The sequence below is a fragment of the Rissa tridactyla genome, chromosome 6, assembly GCF_028500815.1.
Source record: "Rissa tridactyla isolate bRisTri1 chromosome 6, bRisTri1.patW.cur.20221130, whole genome shotgun sequence".
In the NCBI taxonomy this organism is placed as follows: Eukaryota; Metazoa; Chordata; class Aves; order Charadriiformes; family Laridae; genus Rissa; species Rissa tridactyla.
The window spans coordinates 11,266,753-11,290,571 of NC_071471.1; the positions used below are offsets into that span (position 1 = coordinate 11,266,753).

General features: G+C 44.9%; 3 protein-coding genes across 10 annotated transcripts in view; 1 reads left to right on the top strand and 2 right to left on the bottom strand.

Annotated features, from left to right (window-relative positions):
• LIMS2 (LIM zinc finger domain containing 2) overlaps positions 1 to 7,674 on the bottom strand; it is a 34,674-nt gene extending 27,000 nt beyond the window's left edge. The window contains exon 1 of one of the 2 annotated variants that reach the window (XM_054207448.1): positions 7,469 to 7,674. Coding sequence is in view for 1 of the 2 variants with exons in the window: in XM_054207446.1 (XP_054063421.1) it covers positions 6,109 to 6,119 (11 nt within the window). In the remaining variant the exon portion in view is untranslated. Of the gene's footprint in view, positions 1 to 6,108; positions 6,268 to 7,468 lie in introns of those variants that run through there. The other variant, XM_054207446.1, reaches the window with a different exon arrangement.
• Positions 7,675 to 7,794: 120 nt separating this feature from the next.
• Positions 7,795 to 17,484, top strand: SFT2D3 (SFT2 domain containing 3). Of its 4 annotated transcripts, none has more exons than XM_054207451.1 (3): positions 7,795 to 9,282; positions 12,463 to 12,696; positions 17,292 to 17,484. In XM_054207451.1, the coding sequence occupies exon 1, from the start codon at positions 7,909 to 7,911 to the stop codon at positions 8,563 to 8,565; it is 657 nt and encodes a 218-aa protein (XP_054063426.1). In that variant the 5' UTR covers positions 7,795 to 7,908; the 3' UTR covers positions 8,566 to 9,282; positions 12,463 to 12,696; positions 17,292 to 17,484. The 4 variants fall into 4 exon arrangements, with proteins under 4 accessions (XP_054063426.1, XP_054063427.1, XP_054063425.1 ...); XM_054207452.1 differs by lacking the exon at positions 17,292 to 17,484 and adding an exon at positions 16,171 to 16,249; XM_054207450.1 differs by lacking the exon at positions 17,292 to 17,484 and adding an exon at positions 13,209 to 14,912.
• The window catches only part of WDR33 (WD repeat domain 33), a 71,129-nt gene continuing 60,030 nt past the window's right edge, over positions 12,721 to 23,819 (bottom strand). Inside the window, exons 17-22 of one of the 4 annotated variants that reach the window (XM_054207427.1) lie at positions 21,931 to 22,033; positions 21,189 to 21,651; positions 17,481 to 17,647; positions 17,269 to 17,361; positions 16,249 to 16,434; positions 12,721 to 13,365 (exon numbers count right to left, since the gene is read on the bottom strand). In XM_054207427.1, coding sequence (XP_054063402.1) covers positions 13,133 to 13,365; positions 16,249 to 16,434; positions 17,269 to 17,361; positions 17,481 to 17,647; positions 21,189 to 21,651; positions 21,931 to 22,033 — 1,245 coding nt within the window. In that variant the 3' untranslated portion in view covers positions 12,721 to 13,132. Of the gene's footprint in view, positions 13,366 to 16,248; positions 16,435 to 17,268; positions 17,362 to 17,480; positions 17,648 to 18,868; positions 21,090 to 21,188; positions 21,652 to 21,930; positions 22,034 to 23,819 lie in introns of those variants that run through there. The other 3 variants (XM_054207428.1, XM_054207430.1, XM_054207429.1) reach the window with 3 other exon arrangements.

Here is a 23,819-nt window from a genome sequence, read left to right on the forward strand (position 1 = left end):
CCGATCCTGCCGGCGTTGATAAAGTTTGGAGGATGCCAGCCCCCGAAGTCTCAGGCCAGCCATGGCACCCAATGCCACTGTGAAAGGGAATGCAGAGAGACAACTGGAGCGAATACTAGCAACACTGATATATTCAATGAGTCACCTTCCTTTTGGGAGTTGCCTTTACATTTTAGAAGAGCTAAAGCAGGATGCATAGACCCCTGCTCGAGCATTGTTGCTTACAATTTGCCTGCCATTCTGCTACAGTCCTAAAGATCAGACAATCTCTTCCCTGTATTCCACTATATATTCCACTGCATAAATTTTGTGAGATTGAGGATAATAATCCTGAGTCTTCACATAATTAATCCACTTAATTCAAGAAGACTTTCTGATCAAATCAACAGAGAAATACAGAAAAGCAAAACAGATTACTACATCTCTTGACAATGAACACTTTAGCTTACTGCAGATCAGTATCTGACCCTGGCATCTCTAAAGTGGTTTCCTGCAGGCTGCTGCACCACGCAATGTCTTAAGGATACTGCAAACAACGGAACTGTTCCTTCCATTTGGATAAAGCATATTCCAAGAAACAAAACCACGAAGATTTGCTGTCCAGACACACTCCAGCCTGCAGAAGTGGCATGCAGTGGAGGGTCAGGAAGCAGGGAGAAGGAACATACTCGGCATTCCAACCTCCAGAGCTCTCTGCTGGGAACTGAACAGGGCCTTCAAACCGGAGGTCACCCTTTCTACCACTCCCCCTCTCCACCCACCCCTGCAAGAAAGAGGATCACAGAGCACAAAGGGCTCTGGCCCAGTGTAGGGGGGTAGAAAAAGAAAAAAATTGAGAATACAGAAGTCAGTTTTTAAGAGAACAAAGGGAAAGGAGTGGAGGGTGGGAGCATCTGAGTCAGTGTCATTTGATCAGCATCACCATGAAAAACATCTCAAGAGTCATTACCAACAAATTACTTTTTAGTAAATTACAAAAAAAATAGGATTTTTGTAGCATGAGAGTGAAATATATTCCATTACTACAGACTGACAAGCTGTAGAGGAAAAAAAACGAAGAGTGAAATATATTCCAAGACTAAAGCTATAGAGGAAAAAACCCCAGAGAAGTAGCAGTGATGACTTCTTAAGTACTTAAATGAGTATTAACAAGCAGAGATCCCTTCTGCCCTTTAAACAGAAGGGTTTACCAGGACACAGCAGAACAGGCACAAATAAGGAATATCAGACTTTCAAACCCAGCAATCAGTAACTGCAAAATCTACAATTCACCCCACATTTTGCTGGGAGTCTCAGGCTCCTAACCTCTGACAGCAATCTGCCACTATCATTTCTTTCAGATCACACGTGTGCTTCATCCATTTCTACTTTATAATGTAAATGGAACAGAAGAAGAAAAATGTTCTCCATACTGGGTGTTTTTGCTGACCTTTTACATTTTAGAGCAATAAAACACTTTTAAAATGCAATATTAAATCACCTTTTTACTTTTAGCACAAAACAAAATATTAAATCACTGCAACATTATCTCCCTTAACCTTAAACAGTCTGGCTAAAAATCTTCTTCTCTGTCAAACACCTAAGCTTTTACCCTTCTGACTCACAGAACACGATTTTATTGGTTTTCAAATAACCGCTCCTCCACAGAAAAGCATGACTCTTTTCTTCAAAAGGGAAGATTAGGGGATTGAAGGAAAAAAACTTCCAAAAAATAACAATCCTGTCTTCCCATCTCTCACCACAAACTCACTCACTCACTCACTTCTCTCTTGCTGCCTCACGCATGAAGAGTGAAAATGCATGGTTTTGTTCTAATTTCCCTCTTGACAGATCGCTTTTAAGAGACAAGGTCGATGCCAAAATCTTACAGCTGGTCGATGACAAAATCTTAAAGCAGAGAAGAAGATAGCTAGACTTCTTTTAGGCACTAACAAGTAGTTCTCCTCAGAGAAGCACCTCTGTGTCCCCAGAACAGACTACTAAGGACCTTCCGACAAGTTAAAATTTATCTAGAGAGCCTCAGAGAGCAGATTTAGATGGAAAGACAATGAGATTAAAACCGCATTTTTCAACCCAGAAGAGCAGAAATGGCTGCTTGTAACTCAAAGAGATGAGACATCTCTTAGTTTGATGCAGGTACTTTCTAGTCAGCACCAAGAACCTTTCTTAATATTATCGAGCTTTATACTCCTTTCTCCTTCAAACCATTTTACTTGCAATTGCTTCATAAAATGGAGCACATGCACAGCAGCAGCTCTCTACTGAATTAAAAAGCATCTAGTCAAATGCTAGCCTAATCGAAAATAATATACTCTTATTTCTTACCTCAACTGGATTAGGAACAATCAATAAGCGTATCTGTAAATGCAGCTGTTCTTCTTTTGTTGACTGCAGGAAGTACATAGGCGTATCCAGATCCCAATTAGACCAAAATAGTGATAACAAAAATTTCTTACAAAAATAATTATGCCCTGAAACATGCACTTAGGAAGCATTTTCCCTTGTGCTTTGTATTAGATTAATTTTAAAGGCAATATAAAAGAGCACAGGCATTTTTTACCTTTATGTTTTCTAATCAACGCCACAGCAGCGAAGTCTTAAATTATCTTAAATTCTGGTTTATTTTCTACTTTGGGCATTTGACAATGTTTTGTTCATTGGGCATTCACTGATCCTCTTTCTTAGGAATAAGTCCATCACAAACAACAAAGGAAACAAAGTAAAACACAGTAGGGAAAAAAAAAAGAAACCCAACAAAAAAACAACCAACTCCCCCCTCCAACCCCAACAATCCTCGAAAAGGCAAAAAATCAAAATGGAGAGATGCAGACATCAAATACAAACTATAGAAGCAGTCTTCACTTATTTATCGGTAAGGAAGTACCATAGTATACTTCTAAAGGCACCAAAAATCACAGAAACTGTATTTCTCAACACTGCAAAATACAGGAAGGCTGCTTAGAAACATACTATTTCAGTATCTAACACATTATCTCTTATACAGAGTTTATTTCCAAATGTAGTTAAACAACATGTAACTTAATAAAACTAAAATACATAGATCTCTTTAGTTCCTTTCTGTCCTATTGCCTTTGGATCTTTGTTGGAACAGATATATTAAAAGAAAGTGTGATTTTTATATATTTTTTTAGGTTAACAGCATCCCTTTAAACCGCAGACTGCTCTTGAAATTAGAGACTATAACAGCCACTTTAGTCAAGACACAGAGAAATAAAATAGCTCAGCTGGAACGTGGCAGTCAGAATTACTATTTGCAAATTCCAATGATCTACTTATCAATTTTCTCTAACAAAACACAATCCTCACATTGTAACAACGTAACTTGTGTCACATGTAATATTTGAATTTAATTTGCTAAACAGTCGCCTATTTTTAATAATTTTCTACTCTGAATAGAAAGAAGTACACATTTTTCTTTGTATTTTCTGGAATTATATTTTCCCTAATGGTAAAAATCAGTAAATCGAATTACTGCAGCTATTTAAATTCAGGAGACACCCTCTGCAGCTAAGTGGGACAGAACACTTAAAAACAAAAATGGGGTTATTTTTCATCTATCTTAATTATTAATAATTTATCAGTAATCATAGTACCTAGAAGTGAGTCGTTTTGTGTTTCTATTTGACAAGAAAGGTGAAGTGAAAAAGAATAATGTGTCAGCACTTCATGTTTTCCAGTCTTCCTTGCTCTAACACACAACAAAATCATGCCCTTCCCTGTGTCCACAGTTTCAAGACCTGAGGTGTATTTATGATGTGTCCCTGGCTCTGGAAGGTTCCTGTTGATCAATATAGCCCTGCCCATGGCAGGGAGGTTGGAACTAGATGATCTTTAAGGTTCCCTTCCAACCCAAACCATTCTATGATTCTATAATTGTGGGGAATGCTCCAGCTGTGAGACAGTTCATCTCCTTCCAGAACCCTGAAAACCCCCAATCTCAAAAGCTGGAGAACATTTGATTACATAACGTCAACAGATTTTCAGAACTACCACATAACAAGCACCAAACAACATCTGTCCACACACAGTTTGGTAGAGTGACCTGTAGGTGGATCTAGGGAAGTACCTTCTTGATGCCAAATTCTTTCCAATGACTTAGGAGCCTGTCCCAGCCTGAAAACAACACTGAACAAATAGCGTTTGTCATGTAACGGGCCGAGTAGTACAATGTTTCACACGCTCAAAAGTACAGGTTTTGTTTTGCTGGGAAACGGCTACCCTACATAGATTATACTATTACCGAGGAAAAAAATCAGATTAATTACACCTATGATAAACTTCTCCGATAGAACAGTTAATCATTCTGTCATAGGAACGACAGCAGACAGGAATTTAGACATTTTCATAGTTGACAAACTTTCCAGGACAAAGATTTCTGAAAACAGAAAAAACATTTGCATTCACTTTTCAAAAGCTAAAGCCAAGGCCTGCTCATTTTAACAACCCTCTGAAGTACATCTGAGGAAAAGCTGACAGAAGTCCTATGTTACTTTGAAGAACTGCATACTCTGCAGTGTCTCAACTACCTTGAAACTCCCCACCAAGCCTCATGCTTCACATCAGAGCTTCTCACTGAATGCAGTGTTGTACCTTAACAAGCAGGTTTCTGAGGAAGCACGGAGAGAAGACAACAAGGATTACCGTCAACAGACATTTCCCACTGTCCTTTACAGCGGAGTGATTTCACCTGAAGTAAACATGTCATTCTAAACAGTACTACACACAGTTCTACAAGAATAAAATCAGCTGGGTTCATACAGCCACAATTCTTCCCATCTCGTCCCCATTTAGGAGCTGCATGGGTCCCCATGACCTGTGAACTTTTAAGACTCTTGAGTGTTCCTCTAGTTGTAGGGAAATTAATGTAAACTTGTAAATACACACCTGCTTCATATGTCAGAAGAACAAAAAAGGGACCATTAAGACAGAAAAGACAAAGTAATGTAAAGACAGGAGGAAAAAAACAAAAGTGTTTTGAGCCTGTACAGCCACCCATCAACATCAATTTGTCATCATGGAGAGCACAAATAACACTCACCCAAATCCTACATAGGGCTGTAACAATTATTCAGCATGTTCTCATACCCAACAACCCACCAAACATGATCTATGTCGAATAATCATAAGAAGCTGCATTATACAAACATCGAGACTTTACACAAAAGAAAAATGAATACTTATACACAAACTATTGCGGATCCATTTCAGCATTCCTAGTCAAGAAGAGCAATGCTTCAAGATTACAACAATGGTAGTAGGATTCAGGACGATGACTATGCTGAAAAAGGCACCCTACTAATTTTAATATTACTTCTTCACGCTTTTCAGGACATTTTACAAAAGCAAGCTTATTTTCACAAACTGGTTTATAACATCTGGGTTCTGTTTTACAGATGGTACAACAAAGTGATCAGAGGCACTACGGCGCTTGTGCAAACCATCAGAAGACAGTGCTTTTCTCATTTACATCTGTCAAATAGGTGACTTTACAGAGTTCTCCAGCGTCAGACAGTGTGGGAGGAGAATCAAGTTCCAGATTTAAACAGATGTAACTCCAAGGCCAGCCCGAAGAAGAGGCGAGCCAATGCGTGGGCAGAGGGGCAACGTGCAGCTCAGCCAGAAGGGCCGCGAAGCGTGGGGCTGCGGTGCGGGTCACGGCGGGGGAGCGGGCTGGCAGCGCCTGAGCCACACGCCCCGGCTGGAGGGAGCCGGCCGCCTAGCTTGGAGCCACGACTGCACCTTCCCAACTCTGCTTCTGGTCTTCCCACCCCGCCCTTGGCCGTGTGGCCGCGCAGGGGTAAGGCACAGCGGGGCAGCCCTTGCTCTGCTTTTCCACGAGGTCAACTTTCCGAATCCCAGCTCTGCGGGAGCTGGCCTCCCCCGGCCGCAGCCTGCCCCGCTCCGCCTGAACCTCACAGGAGCAAAACCTCCTCTCCCTCGACCGCCTTCCTATCGGGCGCATACCACCCGGGCAAAGAGCGGGTTCCCGACCCCTCCACCGCCTGCCACGGGGGCGGTGAAGGCGGACAGAGCCCACCGTGGCCAGGGCGCGGGACCGACCTGCGCTCCCCCCCTCCCCGGCCTTACCTGCCCGTCATGGCGGCGCGCCCCCGGCCGCTGCCGGGCTGTGGCGGAGGGTCTGCCGGTCGGGACGGGCGGCTGGGCGCAGCGGCTCCGGCTCCAGCCCCGGCGGGCAGCAGAAACTCCGCCCCGGCCCGGCCCGGGCCCCGGGGGCGTGGGCGGCAGCCGCAGCCCCCGGTGACTCAGGGCATTCCCCCCTCCCCCGGCCCCGCGCATATTTTTCCTATAAAGGGAAAAAAATATTGAGTAAGGAAGCGGCGGAGCGGACCCGCCTCCCGGCCGGGGAACGGAGCGCCAGCGGCCCCGGTGCACGGTGGGTGCTTGGCCCCATCTGGTAGTAACGCTTGGAGCATGGGCTGGGGAGGGAGAGGGGAAACGCTGAGCATTGGGGTTTACCACACAAGCTGCTACCTGGTGTACAGTTATATCTGACATACACCTCGTTGACGTAACATTTTTTCCTGTGAACAAAGGTGCCGCGCTTCCGGCCAGGCGCGACAGGCAGTGATACTCACGGCACATCCCCACAGCTTCGCTGTGTGCCTCATCTCCCAGAAAGCAGTTAAATGGCATCCTTTGCTGCCAAAAGCAAGAGGGAATTGCACACCCTAACGAGGACCCCTCCAAATGTGACGTTTTTGATAAAATCTAATCCCTTCTTGCTGATGATCAAACTTTGCCCTGAGCACTTAAGAGCTTTCTGCTCTCTGACATTTATCAATGCTAAAGTGATCCACCAAACGGGACAGGGAGCTTCTGCCCAAAAGCGATTTCAAACTGTATTTGCATCTTGTAAGGTAGCCTAGTATGACTCACCATGGCCACAGTATTGCTGCAGGCCTGGCACTGATGATGAAAACTGTGCTCTCTGGTGTCCAAACACCTCAACTTTCAGCCCTGCTGTAAACATTTAGAACCATACAGGTTAAATTAACATTTGGTATTTTTATTACTTATTCAAACCAGGATGAAGAATTGAGCTAGGTGTTCTTATTTTGGTTTAACGGTTGGTTGAGGAAAGGGCAATAGGTAATCTTATTAATAAACAGCAAACAGATTTGGCTGAGTGCACAGACAAGCTCTTAGTCACTCTCCACATCTCTAGGCTCCCATTGTAGTGGTTTCTGGGTACCAACATGTAAAGTCTCTACTTTACATGTCAATCACTGCGATTGAGAGCTCCAATCGCTTGGACTGAACATGTGAGGAGGACACTGCACGTGCTGCCGAGGGTGTCAGGGGGAGCATGGCACCGGCCAGCACTCGGCCTCCAGCCACCGGGCCCGGGCAATCCTTCCTCTCACCTGCAACTTCCCCTGCGGCTACCTGTGAGCTGTATCCCTCTCCAATACCACCTTTCTCTTACCAATCTACATTTTGAACGTGACACCATCTTCCTTCCAGCTGCTGAAACCGTTACACCGTTATTCCTCACAGCTGCTAGGCTCTTCCCACCGCCTCATGAGGAGCTCTCCCTCCAGCAGCGACATGGCCACCCCTGCCATCCCCTGCCCTGACAAGATCCCCGTTTTCCTTCCGTCAGACCACTCTGCCTTTCCTTTAAGGCGATAAGGCGCAGTTTCAGAGGGCAGAGGGGAGCAGATGGCGACTACTCCCCTCAGCCGCTGGCCGCCCGCCTCAGAGCCGGCGGCGCACGCGCACCGCCCCCTGTGAGGGCGGGCTCCCCCCCCCACCTCCGCGGGAGAGAGCCGGTGACCCGGATGCAGCTACTCCGCAAGATGGCGGCGGGGCGGGCTGGTAGCGCGCCGTAGCGGCGCCGAGCGAGCGGTTACCCCGGCCCCCGCCATGGCGGACCTGGGCCGGCAGTTGCAGGAGTACCTGGCACAGTCGAAGGCGGCCGCCGCCTCCACTGCGGCCCCCGCGCCGCTACCGCCGCCGCCCTCCGCCGGCTGCTCGCAGGAGGAGGCGGGCAGCGGCCTGGGGGCCTGGCTGGGCCCGCTGAACCCCTTCCCGGCGGCGGCCGCCTCGGGGCCGGGCCGGGGCTGGCCGTGGTCGGCGGAGCCGGACCCCTGGCTACCGGGGCTGTCGCGGTGGCAGCGCTTGGCGGGCAGCGGGCTGTGCCTGCTGCTGGCCGCCCTCTGCTTCGGGCTGGCCGCCCTGTACGCGCCGCTGCTGCTGCTCCGCGCCCGCAAGTTCGCCCTGCTCTGGTCCCTGGGCTCCCTCTGCGGCCTGGCTGCCGCCGCCCTGCTGCGGGGGCCCGCCCGTCTGCTGCGGGAGCCCGGCGGCGGCTCCCTGCTCTACGTCGGCGCCCTGGCCGGCACCCTGTACGCGGCGTTGGGGCTGCGCAGCACCTTCCTGACGGTGCTGGGCGCCGCCGCGCAGCTGGGCGCCGCCGCCCTCGCCCTCCTGGCCGGACTGCCCGGGGGAGCCGCCGGCCTGCGCCGCCTGGGCGGCCTCGTCTGCGCCGCGCTGCGCCGCCGCGGGAAAGCCCTGCCGGTGTGACTGCCCCCCCGCCGCCACCGAGCGGGGGGACACCGGCCGCAGCCCGGCGGGACGAAGGGACTGAGGGGCCGCGGCTGCGCCGGGCACGAAGACAGCTCTCCGGCATGGGGATGGAGCCGTCTTCCACCGCTTGTCGTCCTTCGCCTTCCTGCTGGGTTTCCCCCTCGCCGGTTCCCGAGGAAGACGAGCGGCAGCGGGGACTCTCTGAGCTCGGTCGGCTGCGTTGAGGGGTGGCGGTGGCGGTGCCAGCCCTCCCCGAGCGCCGCATTTTGCCTTATTGCAAAATCAGCCCGATAGCCGTGGTCCGGAGTGGCTCCGGCTGGGAGCTGGCAGCATCCCACCTCCCTACCTCCGGTATAGGACCATGTGGCTGGTGCAGCCTGCTTCGAAACGTGAGTGAGATTACGGAGCCGATGAAATGTAATTATTGACTTGCCCGTTAACGTGAACAGCAAGCGTCTTTACAGCTGAGGTGCGTAGGGCTGGCGGATGGTGAAACACGGAGACGACGTAGCGAAATCTGGTCAAGTGGGGGGTGAAGGTTCAAAAATAGTTAACTGCTGTTAACTGGTTTTTGTGCCGACCCCTCCGCTCTGAACACATGCTTCAGTCGCTGTACAGCGCAGTCATCAGCCACCTCGGACTGGTGGTGAATATGAATACTGGGTCCACTGAACTGCATTTCTCTCTTAAAAACCGTCTTTAAAATACCATCCAGTAAGTGAAACAAACTTTCCTGGGGCTGTGGGTCACAAAGGCTACTCATAACTGTAAGGGTAGTCTTCTTGCATGACAGTGCTAGGATGGAAGGTTCTAATCTTAGTTCAGAGCCTTTGCGGGTATTGGTGCCTTACAGCTGCTGTAAGGTAGCAAATACTTGGGCTTTAGAAGGGTAGCTTCAGTTCTTAGAACTTTATTTTTTATATATATCTTTTTGCTCTCTCAGCTTGGGCAGGAATTGCTGACTTTTCACAGCATGACCTTGAAAAATAGATTTGCTACTAATTAGAGCCTGTTTCAATGCGGAAGGAAGGTGCTGAATTCAGCCTGGCAGCCCCTGCTGAGAGCTTGGTACTTCATTTTGGGCTGCATACTGCACTACGGCAGATCCAGGGGACCACCAGGCCTAACCGAGGGAGTATCTCACTGAGTATAGGTGCCTCATAAAAAATAAAGCCAAACGCTGCAATATTTATCTGCTGTCACTACTTAGGGTGTAGCATATTCACCTAATACTTGCTCCGAATTTAAACTGAAATTGTTAAATGGGAGTACTTAAATGTACATAGATTGTTTTAATAAAACTATTTGTGTACCAAATGTCAGTATAGACGTTCCACTAATGGTCACTTTTTTTTTTTCCTTAGAAATGTAGATCAGAGCTATCTGCATAGCATTAAATTAGTTCTCTCATTTTTACAACTTCTAAGCTATAGTATATAATTTTATTCCCAAGAGCAGTATCAAATTAAACAAATCTTAGACAAGGTGGAGCTGTAAACTAGCAGGTTAGAGCATAAGGATTCTACATGCAGCACTGGTAAAAGAACTTGCCCTGAAGAGTACAGAATTATATTCCCATTTATTAATTTTATCCATTTTCCACCAGTAGTGGGTCATGGTATCACAGACTAGGAAGCTGGTTCTGTCTCTCCTGCTATGCTGTCACCTTCTAAGATTTTATACAAAGGCTAGCTACTTCTCTAATTTTCTTAACGACTTTTTGTGCATATTCCACGATTGTGGAATATTTCAAAACTTAATTTAAAAAGCTGCCCCTGGAGGAAGAATGTTACTTAACACCAAGTGGTTTAAGGAGTTAACCAGCCATCAGAGAAAACCAGGCATGCTCCTTGTCTGGATAGCCGGGTGTTCCTATTATTAGGTGCACTCAGACTTGTTTTGGTAGAGGACTGTGGTTTCATTAAGGACCAAAGCCCATCGTCTAAATCACGTATTCTAACTATCAGACAAAAGTCACTTTTGGCCCCCTAAAAATATATACAGCTTGTTAAAAAATAGAGAGGAGAAGCTTTCCCCTTTGCTAATGATTAAATCATTGGTATTTATCATTAAAACTTAAGGATAGATCCTGTCTCCCAGACGTACACCAACAGTGACCAAAGCCCTTCTGATAGGGGTAAAAAGCCATATTTTCCCCTTTCAGGAGAAATTGTCATACCAGGTGCAGCTCAGCTGTTTCCCAGTTAATTCCTTTAAGACCGTTCTATCTCTCTAGAGCCCCATTACAAGGATTTTATAGGCTAATGATCAGAGTTAATCACTGTAATTTTCAAATGCCATTTTATACACTGCAAATTAAAAACTTCAGAAAAAAACCCACCTACTTGTGACTGACTGAACGAAGAGAATGGCAGTTAAGCATCTGTGCTTTGAGCTCTTTAAGGCAGGGCGTCAGAACTTAAGCCAGTCTTTAGGAAATTTGTCTGTGAGAAGTCAGATGAAATAGCTGCCGCGTATCGCTGTGTTGTTGCAGTAGCCTCGTCAGCTATAGAACTACATTGCCATATTGTCCTCAACATTATAACATGAAGGCGGGGAGGAGGGAAGCCTGGTAGCGATGCTTTTCATTAGACCTTATATCCTATACTTTTAATGCAGGACCTTCCTGAGAGCTGGCTGTAGAATATGTACTTACATGAAATTTTCACTGAGGCTTTAGGTATTAAAGGAGCCTTTTGATAACCTGGTGACTGGAGATGGTTAGTTAATATGAATGATTTAGGGGGAACAGAGAAACTCAGGGTTGGTAAAGCAGCTTTATTATGAAATGTGGGAAATGGGAATAACCCCTCCTCGTCCTTTCCCTCCCCTAGTAAAAGTAGGAAACAATATCTTAAAGATACTTAAAAAAAAAGTTAAGATGAAAGTGATCAACTACTGAGGTTTGCACTTAAGCATTTGAACACTCTACTGAACACCCGTATCATTAAGCAACGTATCCTACAGCTGCTGTAAAACATATGCATCCGTATTAATCAAGCTGCTAAACTTCTTCCTTACTCAATGTCCTGGTTTGAGATAGAACAAAACCAATTTTCAGTAATTCTGCTGTTCGGTTAAGTCCCTTCTAACTGACTGCACTCTCTGACATGAACTCATAGCAGTGCTAAGGCCTGGTGTTTGTAGTGAATGCCAAGGGATGGGATGCAGGGAGGCGTGTACTTACTGCTGTAACAGCCAAGGCCAGCTCACTTCGTTATTTGCCCTGTTGGAGGGTCAGAAGCAGAAAAGCATGGAGGGGAGGAGCGGACAGGACAGGGGACCCAAAACTAACCAACAGGGTATTCCATCCCATCTGCATCATCTTCAGTGTAAAAGCTGAGGGATCAGAGGGTCAGCTCTTTCTTCAATGGCCGGTGTCCAAGGAGGACCCTCTGTCCTTTTGCCTTTGATCCAGATGTGCGTGTCTCTGAATGCAGTTCTTGAATCCAGCTCCCACCTGCCACCGAGTCCAGTCTTAGTGCTGGCCGGTGACGAGATCGTCATGGGAGCTCAGTACTGGTTTTGCATATATTTCATTATTTTCTTATTATTATATTTTCTTTTTTTATTGTTAATATTTCATTATAACTGTTATAGGTTTTTTTCCCCAACCCATAAGTCGCTTTCCCTTATTCTCTCTCCCTTCCCCTTCTGGGGGAAGGAGAAGGACTAAGAGCATCTGTCGTTCATTTAGTGGCCAGCCCAGCCTAAACCTTGACACTCAACTCCTATAAACAGATGCTGTTCTGAACAAAAACACTTGACTCGCCCAGGTGAAGTGTAGAATGACAGCATTTGTCACAACGTCTGTTTGGCTGGCACTCGAGGTTATAATCATGCTATGTCTATGACAACTTTTTCTAAACGGTGTTCCATGTTTTTCTCTTTCAGGATGGTAGACTAGCAAGCACCGGTGATTTCCCATGTTTTGGAATTCTAACGTCAGCACCACTTGTAATCTGTAGACAGCCGTGGCTAAAGATGAAAATGAAAGTTCTCTATATGTGATAAACCAAAAAGCCCTGGGAATCAGCTATGAGTATTTTGAATGGTTGAGATTTCAGGAGGTAGTTCTGTTGCTCTATCTGATACACAAGTTTGCCTGAAGACGCTTTATAGCAATAGGTGAGTAAAGAATCACACACTGTGTTGATTTTTTGTTAATTTTTGCGCAAATTACATTCTGTATTCATACAAAAACAACTCTTTGACAAACTGTACATATAGAAACAAGTTTCTGTCTGGAGGTGAACTGAAATCTGTGGAGGTGCTCCATGTCTCGCAACACTTAAAAAAAATTCCAGCTCTTCACAAAACAAAGTAGGTAAAAGAAGGTGAGGGAAACGGGTGGAGAGGACAAAACAGAAAGCTAGCTACAATACTGCAGCTAGGAGCAATGGATTGATCTAGGAAAAGACCCTTATTAGGAACTAATGCACATTCAGTTATCCCAGTTAAGAATCCAGGCTTGTGGTGTTGCAGGGTTACTTTCTAGTCCAGAGTAGCAGTCTGTTTAAATATTGTCCAGCAAGGACTGGGTGTGACCCAGTCAAAGCCTCTTCTATCGGCCTCTTCCACCACCCCTAGATGCTCCTCTTCTTGACTGACCAGAGTTCATGTTGTTTCCTCTTCCCCAGTTACTTCCACTCCTTCCTCCTCGAGAAGGGTTATTGCCTCCTGCAGGGCCTCCGCCGAAAGCCTCATCCCTGTGGAATCCATCGTGATGGTCTCCATCTAAAGAACTAGACCTCCCAGATTTTGGCGCTCTCTGTGAAGGTCCTGAATTTCCTCGTCCTAAAAATGAAGCACAGTCAGTTACTGATGTTGAATTCTAAGCCCTGCCTTTTCTCAGACATACCGTGTATTTAGCTAATTCTTCTGGGCTGTAATCATTCACAGACCGGATGTAGCTGAGACCTGTAATTTTACAGCTCCTCTCTGTATATGATTTTTCTTACGTAGATACAGTGTCTCCATCACAGACTAGAAGATGGACGGCAATCAAGCAATTCCTTGAGAATTAGAGGAGGGTCTATCTGATACAGTCAGTAGGAGCTTGGATGAAGTAAGTTAGAACAGTGATAGTCACGGTGTCTCCTCAGAACTGCCAGGCGTACCTGGTTCTTAGGCTTTACCACCATCTGTGCTTCTCTGTATATTTTATTGCAAGATATCTATTTTTTTTTTCTAGAAATAATGGAAAAATGCTCAATTTTACTACTAACCAGGACTACATGACTGCCTTATGAGCTCTTACTGCCAGAAACAACTTCTTAGAATCATAGAATTGTTGGGGTTGGAAGGGACCTTAAAGATCATCTAGTTCCAACCCCCCTGCCATGGGCAGGGACACCTCCCACTAGATCAGGTTGCTCAGAGCCCCGTCCAGCCTGGCCTTAAAAACTTCCAGGGATGGGGCTTCCACCACCTCACAGATCTTTTTCATACTGATACATAAATTAACATAGAAAAGCCCCAAAGTCATTAGCTGCAAATGACAAGCAGTATTTTGAAAAAAATGAATGGTAACAGTGCTTTATGGACATGCGCTACAGCTAAATGAAGATATTTTTGCTCCACTTTAGCATGAGTGATTTTTTTTGTTGATGCTGCTTGGTTCTATGTAAAGTAGAGACCAAATTGTTCCCTAGAGTTTATAATTCCAGACGTTTTGATCTTCAAATGACTTTACCAATACAACTGAAGGTGGCACAGTCCCTATATGAAAAAGTATCGTTCATGTTTTGTTCATCAGGCTTGCTGCCCTTGTTCTAAACTTAATTTGGTCCATTAATGGGTTGTTTAGGCACAAGCAGCGCGGTAGTTAACAGTTGTTTTGACTTCAATAAAGGGGCTTGATAGAGTCATCGCAAATTGTTACAGAAGCTGGAGAAGGAATCCTTACAGAATTGAGAAGATGCTGGCTGAATGAGAAACACAACGTACAGTTCTGAAAGGAAAAAATACTGATGCAGAGGGAGTTCACCAGCAGAGTTTTATTGAAAACATCCGTGAATGAATGAATGATAAAACCTGCTGTTAATACAACACTGGACACACAATCCATGCAGAGGAGGACCGGCCTAGTTAAAACTAAATGGTCTTCAGGACAACAAGAAGAGAAGCAGAATGAAATCCAGCGGCATGAAAGACAAAGCTGCGCAGCAGAGGTCTAACAACTAAAAAATGCAACTGTTGTCTGGCAGCTCAGCATTTGGAAGCCGCTGAGAAGGCTCTCTGTCAGTGATCACTACCTAACAGAGTCTGGTAGTCAACAGACTTTTTAAAAAAAAAAAAAAAAAAGAGAGAGAACATTAAAAATAAGACAACGGCAATCCTGAGATTTATAAGAAGAAAAAGGATGAAGAACCGGTGCAAGGCTAATGGGATGACTGTGGAAGTGGCACACAGCAATACGCTCTGAACCAGCTACTAACTCCAAAAGCATGTATTCCGTGGGTTACAGCAGCTGCTGGTGTGACAGTGCCATGAGACTGCTCAGTAGGGTCAGGAGGGAAATACGAAATCAGGAGCTATTAGGAAGGAGTGGAAAAAACGGAACAAACACAAGTGAACTGTAGAAATCCAGTGGTGTGTGCAATTCCTAGTTACCCCTTTAATTTACAAAAGGATAAATTAAACCAGAAATCAATATATACACAGTAATAAGGATAGTAAAAGATACAGAACGACCTCCCAGAGAGAACGATTAAACAGATCGGAGCTCTGACTTGGAGAAGAGCTAGTTCAGGTTGGAAATGGTAGAGTTTGATGCAACGAGAGATGGCATTCAGAGACAACAGGGATCAACTTTCAACTGTTCCACTGAAAACACAAGACATCACCGACTGAAATTAGTGAACGATAAGCTTAAACAAGAGAAAAACATTATTTACTTTTTTAAAGCATAGTCTACTGCAGTTAAGTTTTAGAGCTTGCTCTGTGGATGTTGTGGATGTCAGGTGCTTATATGATTCTTAAAGCAATTAGAGAAGCACACAAAAGGTAACTGTCAAAAGCCATTAAATATAAAAATCATATTTCAGTGAGACACTGATCTACAGACCATCATAGGTTTAGACACCATTTCAGGGACATATCACTACAGAGTTACAGTTCTTAACACTCTTCCTTTAGTACCTGCTCGTGGCTGTTGTTGAAGGCAAGCTACTGAGCTTTGTGGCCTCCTGGTCTGGCAGTGGATGGCCACGCTTGCACTCTTACAAGTAGAGAACTCGTGAGGAAAGACTTAAAAAAAGTCAGGGTTCATTAAGTCCAGCAGAACAAAGGCTGAGACAGGACAGATGTTTGAGCTAAAGGATGCTAGCACAAGCATGAATATTAAAAAATAACTGTTCTGAGAAGTAGAGGGGAAAAAAGCTTTTAACGAGAGTTTTCCAACTGGAGTAACGGGGAGCCAAAAACTAACTGCTTTTGAAGAGGGAAATGAAGACGAGGGTTATATGATGCTGGAGAGAAGATTTGGATTTGATGTCCCAGAAAGTCCCTCTGTTCGTATGTTCCTATGAGATTGGTCTTCAGCTTCACAGCTGGTAAGATCAAATATTTAACCAGCTCGGCTTTCTCCCCTCTGAATAGGTAAGGAATTCCGGATAAGCCTACTGTGGAAAACTCTGCCAGTGTTACTTAAGGTTTTCAATACAAGGGGCTTTTTACCTTTGCCTCTCTCCTCGGGAGGTCCACCTGGAGCATCCATTTCTCTGTGGTCAGAGGTGCCTGGTCCGTCGTGCCAGGGCCGTTTCCGTGGTGGCAATGAGGCCATGTCCATGCCCTGGAGTGAAGAAGAACGTTCTCTGTTGGCTGGAGAATGCCCGTCATGAGGAGGGTGATCTGGACGAGGACCTGAGCATGAAGAGAAAAAAAACAGGATAATAAGTAATGTTTGTCTGATCATTATACCTCATTTTTGGAGGCGGCCACATGTAACTTTACATACTTTCCATGTTACTTGGCCCACAATTTTAAGTTAAAAATTACATAAAAGCTTCTTCCCGCATCCCAACAGGCAAACAAGCACGTATTAGATAAACAAGTTGTAAGAAAGCTACAGGTCAAACAGGTTTAAAAGATGATGAGAACGAAAGAGGTGACAGATTTAAAGTGTTCTTTTCAGTATAAAATATTTCCATCTATTTCAGAGACAATCACATCTTCCCTTATTCACGTGTCCTTTGTGCTCATTTTTTCCATAAGATCCTAAAACACAGCTTTGCCCCATACGGGGTTGCCATTAGTAACACAAATGCAAATACCACTAAGCTGTCAGACACCGCAGCTGAAAACATCATTTCTGCACACATGAGGGAAGAGGCCATCCAAAAGAAAGATTACTATTGGCATTAATATACGTCTCAAAAAAACCCGACGAGATACGCTTCATTCACCCACAGGTGGCAAGGGGCAGTTCTGGGCCATAAAGGAATTCAGCTTAAAATCAAGACTTTGAGGCCACAATGATTTTTGTTCAGTGAGACAGTCGCATTTACAGCCAGTTACATTCTGCAGAGTCAATTTTTTTCCCAAGTTTGTAAGTCCAAAGAACTACGTTTTGCTTTTCTTGTGGTAAAAGACTGGTAATGAGGACGCGAGGTACAGGAAAAAGAGGTGATTTTTTTAAAAAAATCTTTTGTAGAAGCCTAATCTATTATCTAAAACACACCTCACCAAATTTTTTACCTGGTTCTCTGTTTCCATCCCAGGATTCTGGTTTCCGCCCTCCTTCAAAGCGTGGAAATTCATCTGGAGTAGGAAGCAAACCCTTCCGGCCTCCTGAGCGGGAAGAGATGCAGGGGACCGGAGTGAGAAGAGACATCACATCGTGAAAATCCTGCCATTCACCCAAGAAATGCCTTTGCTTCCTTATCCTTGCAGAATAACGCTCCCCTCACCTCTGAGCACTCCACGGCCTCGCCCCCGAACACCATGGTCCCTTCCTCTTGAGTTTTCGTCTGGAGAGTCAAAAGCATCATCTGGCCCAAAATCTTCAGGGCCAGGGAAGCCATCTCTCCCCCTGGGGCCCCGGCCCTCGTGTCTCGAGGGTCCTCCTCTTCTGAAGCTACGAGAAAGAACATGGTACAAATGCGCTTTTTAGGCAGAATTTAGATGGATAAAACTTGAAGCAGCTTCAGTTTAATCATCAACTCATTCATGAACTGTTTTACTTAACACTATAGCACACACAGTTACTGGAATAGGATTCGTAGGTGGAAACGTGCTCATTTTCTGCCTTTGAGCACTTCATTTATTTATTTTTATAGTTTTCCCTCAAATTTCCTTCTGTTGATTGCGTTGGGTTTTCATACAAGAAAAATATTGTCAAATATACTGCGTTCATTTAATGAAAAGGGGGGGAAAAACCAATCAGTGAGTGATGAGAGATTTAAGGTAAGGAAAAGTCTAAGTGAATTTCTCTTAACTGCAGTGGTCTTACTTCCCCCTTCCCTTTTTTCCTTTCACTTTAGTGAAGAAACCAAACTGAAAAAATACAAGCAATGAGAGTCATGGCTCTAAGAAAACATTCCAGCATCTCATTCTTATTATTTGGGATGCTTTTCCGAGAACAGTTCTCTTTTTTTGTTCCGTTCTTCTAAGTTTACAATTTCAGCAAGTGAATCTCTGTAGGGGCGGCTGCTGCAGGGCACGCAGTGGCGTTCTACCAGCTGAAGAACAGTTTATCCCACTGCAATAACGAAGAACTTTGTTTTGCAAAATGCAGTTAGAACACTAAAGGTGGCAATTTCCTCCTAAGTAAGTACCATGGCATCTTCAGTAATTTGGTGCGATTGGGTTCTGCATCTCATCTTAAATGAGCATAGCTCCTCCAGTGTCACGTACTGGGGTTTTGACAGAGCTCTTCGGAGGGAAGGACGGTTCGTAATGAGCCGTCAGTGCTGTTTCAGGTAAGCCCACAGCCAGCTGCACGAGTACCGGGAGTTTTGTTTCTTACATTAAGCAGTTTAAACGCTTGCAGGGCTTGTGAAAGCGCCCGCGTGTCCTGCGTGTTATCGCAGCTCCCAAAGCGGGGGCTGTCTGTGCCCGAGCACAGGGCAGGTGTTTAGGTGGTGCAGGAGCCCTCGTGAGGGCCCCCCCAGCTGCTGCCGCCCCCTGGGTGATGGCACGGGCTGTGCGGAGCGTCGTCCCCATTCACTCTGACCCCCCAACCTCCCCTTGCTTCCCAGTTCCGCACTGGCCAAACCGCAACCACCACAATACTGGGACGGTGTCAGCTTCGTGCAACATCCCCTTCCCCGGCTCATTAACGACACAGCGCATCCTATTACAAGCAAAACTTTAGATACTTTTATTTAGAATTTTAACAACATTAACCTTTTAATTACAAATTTAAATATTTTAACAGTAGTCATAACACAATACAATATTTTTAAACTTTTACATTTTGTTTAATTAAAAACAATAGGTCTGTCTGCACCTCCCAGAAAACAATCACGACACAGAGAGGAGGCTGCTGTGCCCGTCCAGGTACGGCAGCGGGCGGCGGGAGTGCTGCCAACGCACAACGAACCATTTCACATTAACCTGCATGGTTCGGGGAAACAAACTGAACAGTTTCAGTTACAAAATGGTTCAAGTAACCACATCGCAATATTGCGTAGCCTCGAAAACAGCACAGTCCTCTGGGCATTCTTTAGGGGGTCTCCCATTTTAATACTGACACGGTGTGATTCTGCTTAGCTTGTAAATCATCGAGATATGCAGCACAGGGTGCTACGGCTAGCAGGAACAGGACCTTGCCTTCTGTCTCCAGGCAACGTTTACTTTTGAAATCTATCACACCTACACCTGCCGTAGCCACAGCTCCTAACATCGTCTCACGTGTCTCCTTTTTTCACTTTGTCATACCAGTCACGTGTAAAACCCTGCCTCGCATAGGGCTCGGTTCCTGCTTGACTGCTCTCACATCTTCTTCCTCGAGACCTAGGCCCTTACCGGACAGAACTACGCACCGCGCAGGCGAGAGCAGGCGGGGAGAGGCAGTCTCTGCGGCAGAAGCGTCGTGGTGACACGCACAGGTAGAGTGAGAACAGGACAGGGACAGAAAGGATGGGAAAGCAGAGAGAAACACACGCACACGCACTTCCCTCTCAGGCTCGATCACACCGGTTACGAGCTAAATTCCAAACCAAGTTGGATAAAGGAGTGGTTGGGATTCTTGAGCGCACCTCGGCATCTGCAGTAAATGGCACCTAATTCACCTTCATTCAAAGGAATTCATTAAGCTTGCGAGCACAAAAGGCCTTTTACAGCCCCGTGCCCATTCCTTTTAAACCAAACTCTCTGTACAGACACTTGTACTCTGACAAACAGACTCTTCTTAGTTCAGAAGTCAGATTTACAGCTCATGAGATCCTTGGACTCTCTTCCTGAAGGGTTTTTAAAAAAATCAGGATCATCATAAAGCGTTCTCCAGTCCCTAAGCATTTCCAGTATAAGATTTGAGAATCTCCACAGAGCTTCTAAAAGTGGTGTCTGCTGCGTCTTTTAGAACTCTACAACGCAGACCATTCAGCTTGGATTCTCTCTAGCTTTACTTTTTTAAAATGGCTTTAAGTGTTACCTGCTTTTAGTTACTGTTCATTTCTTTTCATACTCTTCACTCAAAAGGAAGGTACATCTTTACAGAGCTAGGTAGAAAACAGCTAAAAGAAGAGCTGTATAGATGCAAAGTAAAAGGAATGTAAGAAAATGATTAAAAAGGCAACTAAAACACACAAAATTCACATTATGTGGAGACCACAATATATTTGTACAAGCACACGTTCTTATACATATAGAGTTGGTGGTCAGTGAGAGGCTTAGACCTCGGAGGCCAAATTTAACCCAGTTAAACTAGCGTAAATCTGGAGCAATTTCAACGACAGTTAATCCTGATGATTTAGCACAATTCCTACACCTTTACATTGGTAACTAGAAGCAAATTCATCCCTTTGCGATTTAGGTGGAAATTGCGAGCAATGACAAGGACATTGCCATGAATTAAGATTATTTTTGAGTTCTCTGCTTGGCGTTAAGAAATAAGTCAGAAAGAGAAATAAAACTTCTACAAGCAAAACCATGAGAAAATAGTCTCAACAGTCCGAGAGATGCGGTAGCTCTGCCCCTCGTATTTGATAGTAGGATCACTGTTCCTGCTCCTCACAAGTACATTACGTCTCATTCTACCGTCTCTACAGTCACGCTGTGGTTTGTGACTGGAGACAAAGTCTCAAAAAATCCACTTCTAGCGTTCGAAGGTTTGTCACTTTAACCTTCAAGTCTCCTCTCAATTTTCATCAAAATGGTCTCAAATCTTCGTCCTGTGTCACTGGATCTTCTCTACAAATTTCCTCCCTTCTCTTTACTTACTGTTTAAAGACACGGAAGCTGCTGTGTACAATGACCATTTTTCAAGTTTTCTTCTATTACTGAATGATTTTTATGGACTCTATACTCAGGTATATTAGAGTTTTCATTTCCTTATTGGTTTCCAGTTTATAAATCTGAAACAGATAGACTCCTTAATGAAAAGGAAACCAGGAAGAAAGAGTTCCCTCCATTTTACCCTTTAACCCAAAAAAGATGAGTAGATTTATCCTTACCTCTCATCTCGTCTTCCTCGGAAGCGTGCGTCCTCAGGATCCCGTGGATATCTATCATCCGAAGGTCTCCGTCCTTCCCAAGCACCAGGAGGCCCACGGTTTGAGCCCCCTCCTTCAAATTCCCTGTGATCAGGAGGAAAGGGAGGCCCAGGTCCACCTCGTCTCCATTTTTCGTCTTGCAATGGTGGGCCTCCTCTCCCCTCAAATTCCCGTAATCGATGGCCAAATCTCTTATCTGGATGGAAGTCGTCTCGGAAGTCATCTGGTCGATCAAAGTCATCATGGAAATCTGGGTGAGGTCCTCGTCTATCTGGCATGCCCCTGCTGTCTCTACCATCACCCCACTCCTGGCCACCTCGAAACAACCCTCTCTCAGGTCCATGATCAGGACCACCACTGTTCTGGTCGTGCCTTCTATCTGAGAGAGGGCCCATGTGATGGTTTGGTGGACCACGGGAGTCACCTTGAGGGAAAAAATCATAGCAGATTTCTGTAACGTTTTCTAAAAACGCTCTAGGATGCTCTAGTTTGTACAGTTCTACAATGCACGCACCATACATTTCACAGTAAATCATTCTGGGGGGAAAACTTTCCCTCTGTGTTCCAGCCCAAGTCTACGGAAGCTTTCCTCTCAGCCAAGGCCCTGTGCTCTGCTGCAGCCTTTTCTGCCTAGAGGCACTGCACTGGAACAGGCTCTTTCAGGAGAGCTACTCACAGAAAAACAGATAACATAATTAATTACCTTTATTAAGACCAGGTCCTTGGTTGTGAGGGCCGAGACGACCTTGTCCTCCCTGCTGCCCCAGTCCTGGTATCAGCGGTGGAGGACCTGCGTTCTGTCCGTCCTACGAGCACGCAATGAGAAAAGCCACGTGAATTGCTACGCATGAGTATTTTTGCTTTTAAGCATTTTATAAGGGGGCAAAACCATTTTTCTTCACATAAGGACTGCATCTTCACAGGCCTTACAATAGAAACAGCGGATTTTCCAATGGTTTTGGCCTAATCTTTCAGACATTCACATCAGTAACGCTTTTCAGTCGCTGTCTGAGAAACACGTAATTTTATAGGAAACGGCACGTCAGGGGCTGATATTTTACCCGTAACAACCAAAGATAATAAAGCTCATATTCTAGCTGCCTGTTAGAGAAGATGAGGGAACTGGGTATATTTGTTTGAAAAACGTCAGGTACTGATTTATATGCAGTTAAAGAGCTGCGCAGACCAAAGACTTCCTTTGGAAATGAACAAAGAAACGAAACCATTAAAAAATTAAAAATATCGAGAGTGTCGTGATGGGGGGGACAACAACGGGGCCGTAAGAAAAATCTCTTCTATACTCCTTTGTAAACTTAACAGGGAAATACATGAGTTTCATTTTTAACGTGCCGGCAAAGTTTGTCTTTTTTTTTTTTTTCTTAATTCTAATTCTAGGATCTCCAGAAGGCACTAACAGTCGGCTAAGCACCAAGAGACACGTTGTTAACAGGTTATTAAGCAAGGCCAGGGCCGAAGGCAGAAGCTGCAGCCGCCTGCTTTTCTCAAGCAGAAAGAGCAGAGCGGGCAGGGGTCTGTGTCAGTTACACGACCCCAAAGGAAAAATAAAGTATATAGAAGTCTTGTGTTATTTTCTCTCTTTGTTGGGCATTTTAAAGGATAAAATAATGTTAAGTTAAACTACTGTCACAGCCCCATGAAAGATTTCCACAGGTACCAGGTGTACCCTGGGATAACGTTGGCCGGGGAACAATGAGGTTGAACTGCCCGATTCTGCCTTTAAATGGCAAAGGCCAGACCAAAAGCCATCATTTTTGGGTTTTTACTTGACTGGAACTAAAAGGGGGCACGTACATAATTTACACAGTCGCAATGAGATCCAACAATAAAAATGTATCACTGTGAACCAGACAGAGTTGAAACTTGCCAGATGGCGATACAAAAACTTTTTATGATGACATAAACAAAACAAAAAATCCCCCCCCAAACCCATACCAGAAAACCCTAAAAACATAGTATTTTTTTCCTAGCCACGTCTAAATGTAAGATTTAGACATGGCCTTCATATTGGCTTGTAAAAAACCCTCCAGGCTGCAGGTAGTTTGTAAATACAGAAACCCCTATGCTCCATCACTGCCATTGTTCTCAGAATTACGCTGCTTAATCTCTCAGTGAATCAAAGTTAAATAATTTTCATGCTCTACATTTGTTTTTGAGAAAAACTACCTTTTTTTCTTTTTTTTTATTTCCTGGTTGCAGAGAAGCAATAAGTTCATTTGTGTGTTTTCCCCATCACATCTTGAAATACTGGTTTGAAATTAAACATTTATATTGAACTGCAATATAGGCGATAAACACACAAAAAAGCAGACAAATACATACTACAAACATTATGTTTGCAGCGAGTAATTTTGTAAGGGCTTTGGAAAAAAAAAAGGCAAAATAAAAGGCCTGGTCCAATGCCTGTTAAAAAAAAACCAAAACAAAACCTTCTTAGTGACTGAATGTTGACTTGAGTCCAGAACAAATGAATTCCCTGATCTCCCTCACGGAGAACATGCTTCTGCCGTTCTCCCCCAAAACCTTGCTAGAGTTCCTTGATTTCTCACCTATTTAGCACACGCTTACTTACGA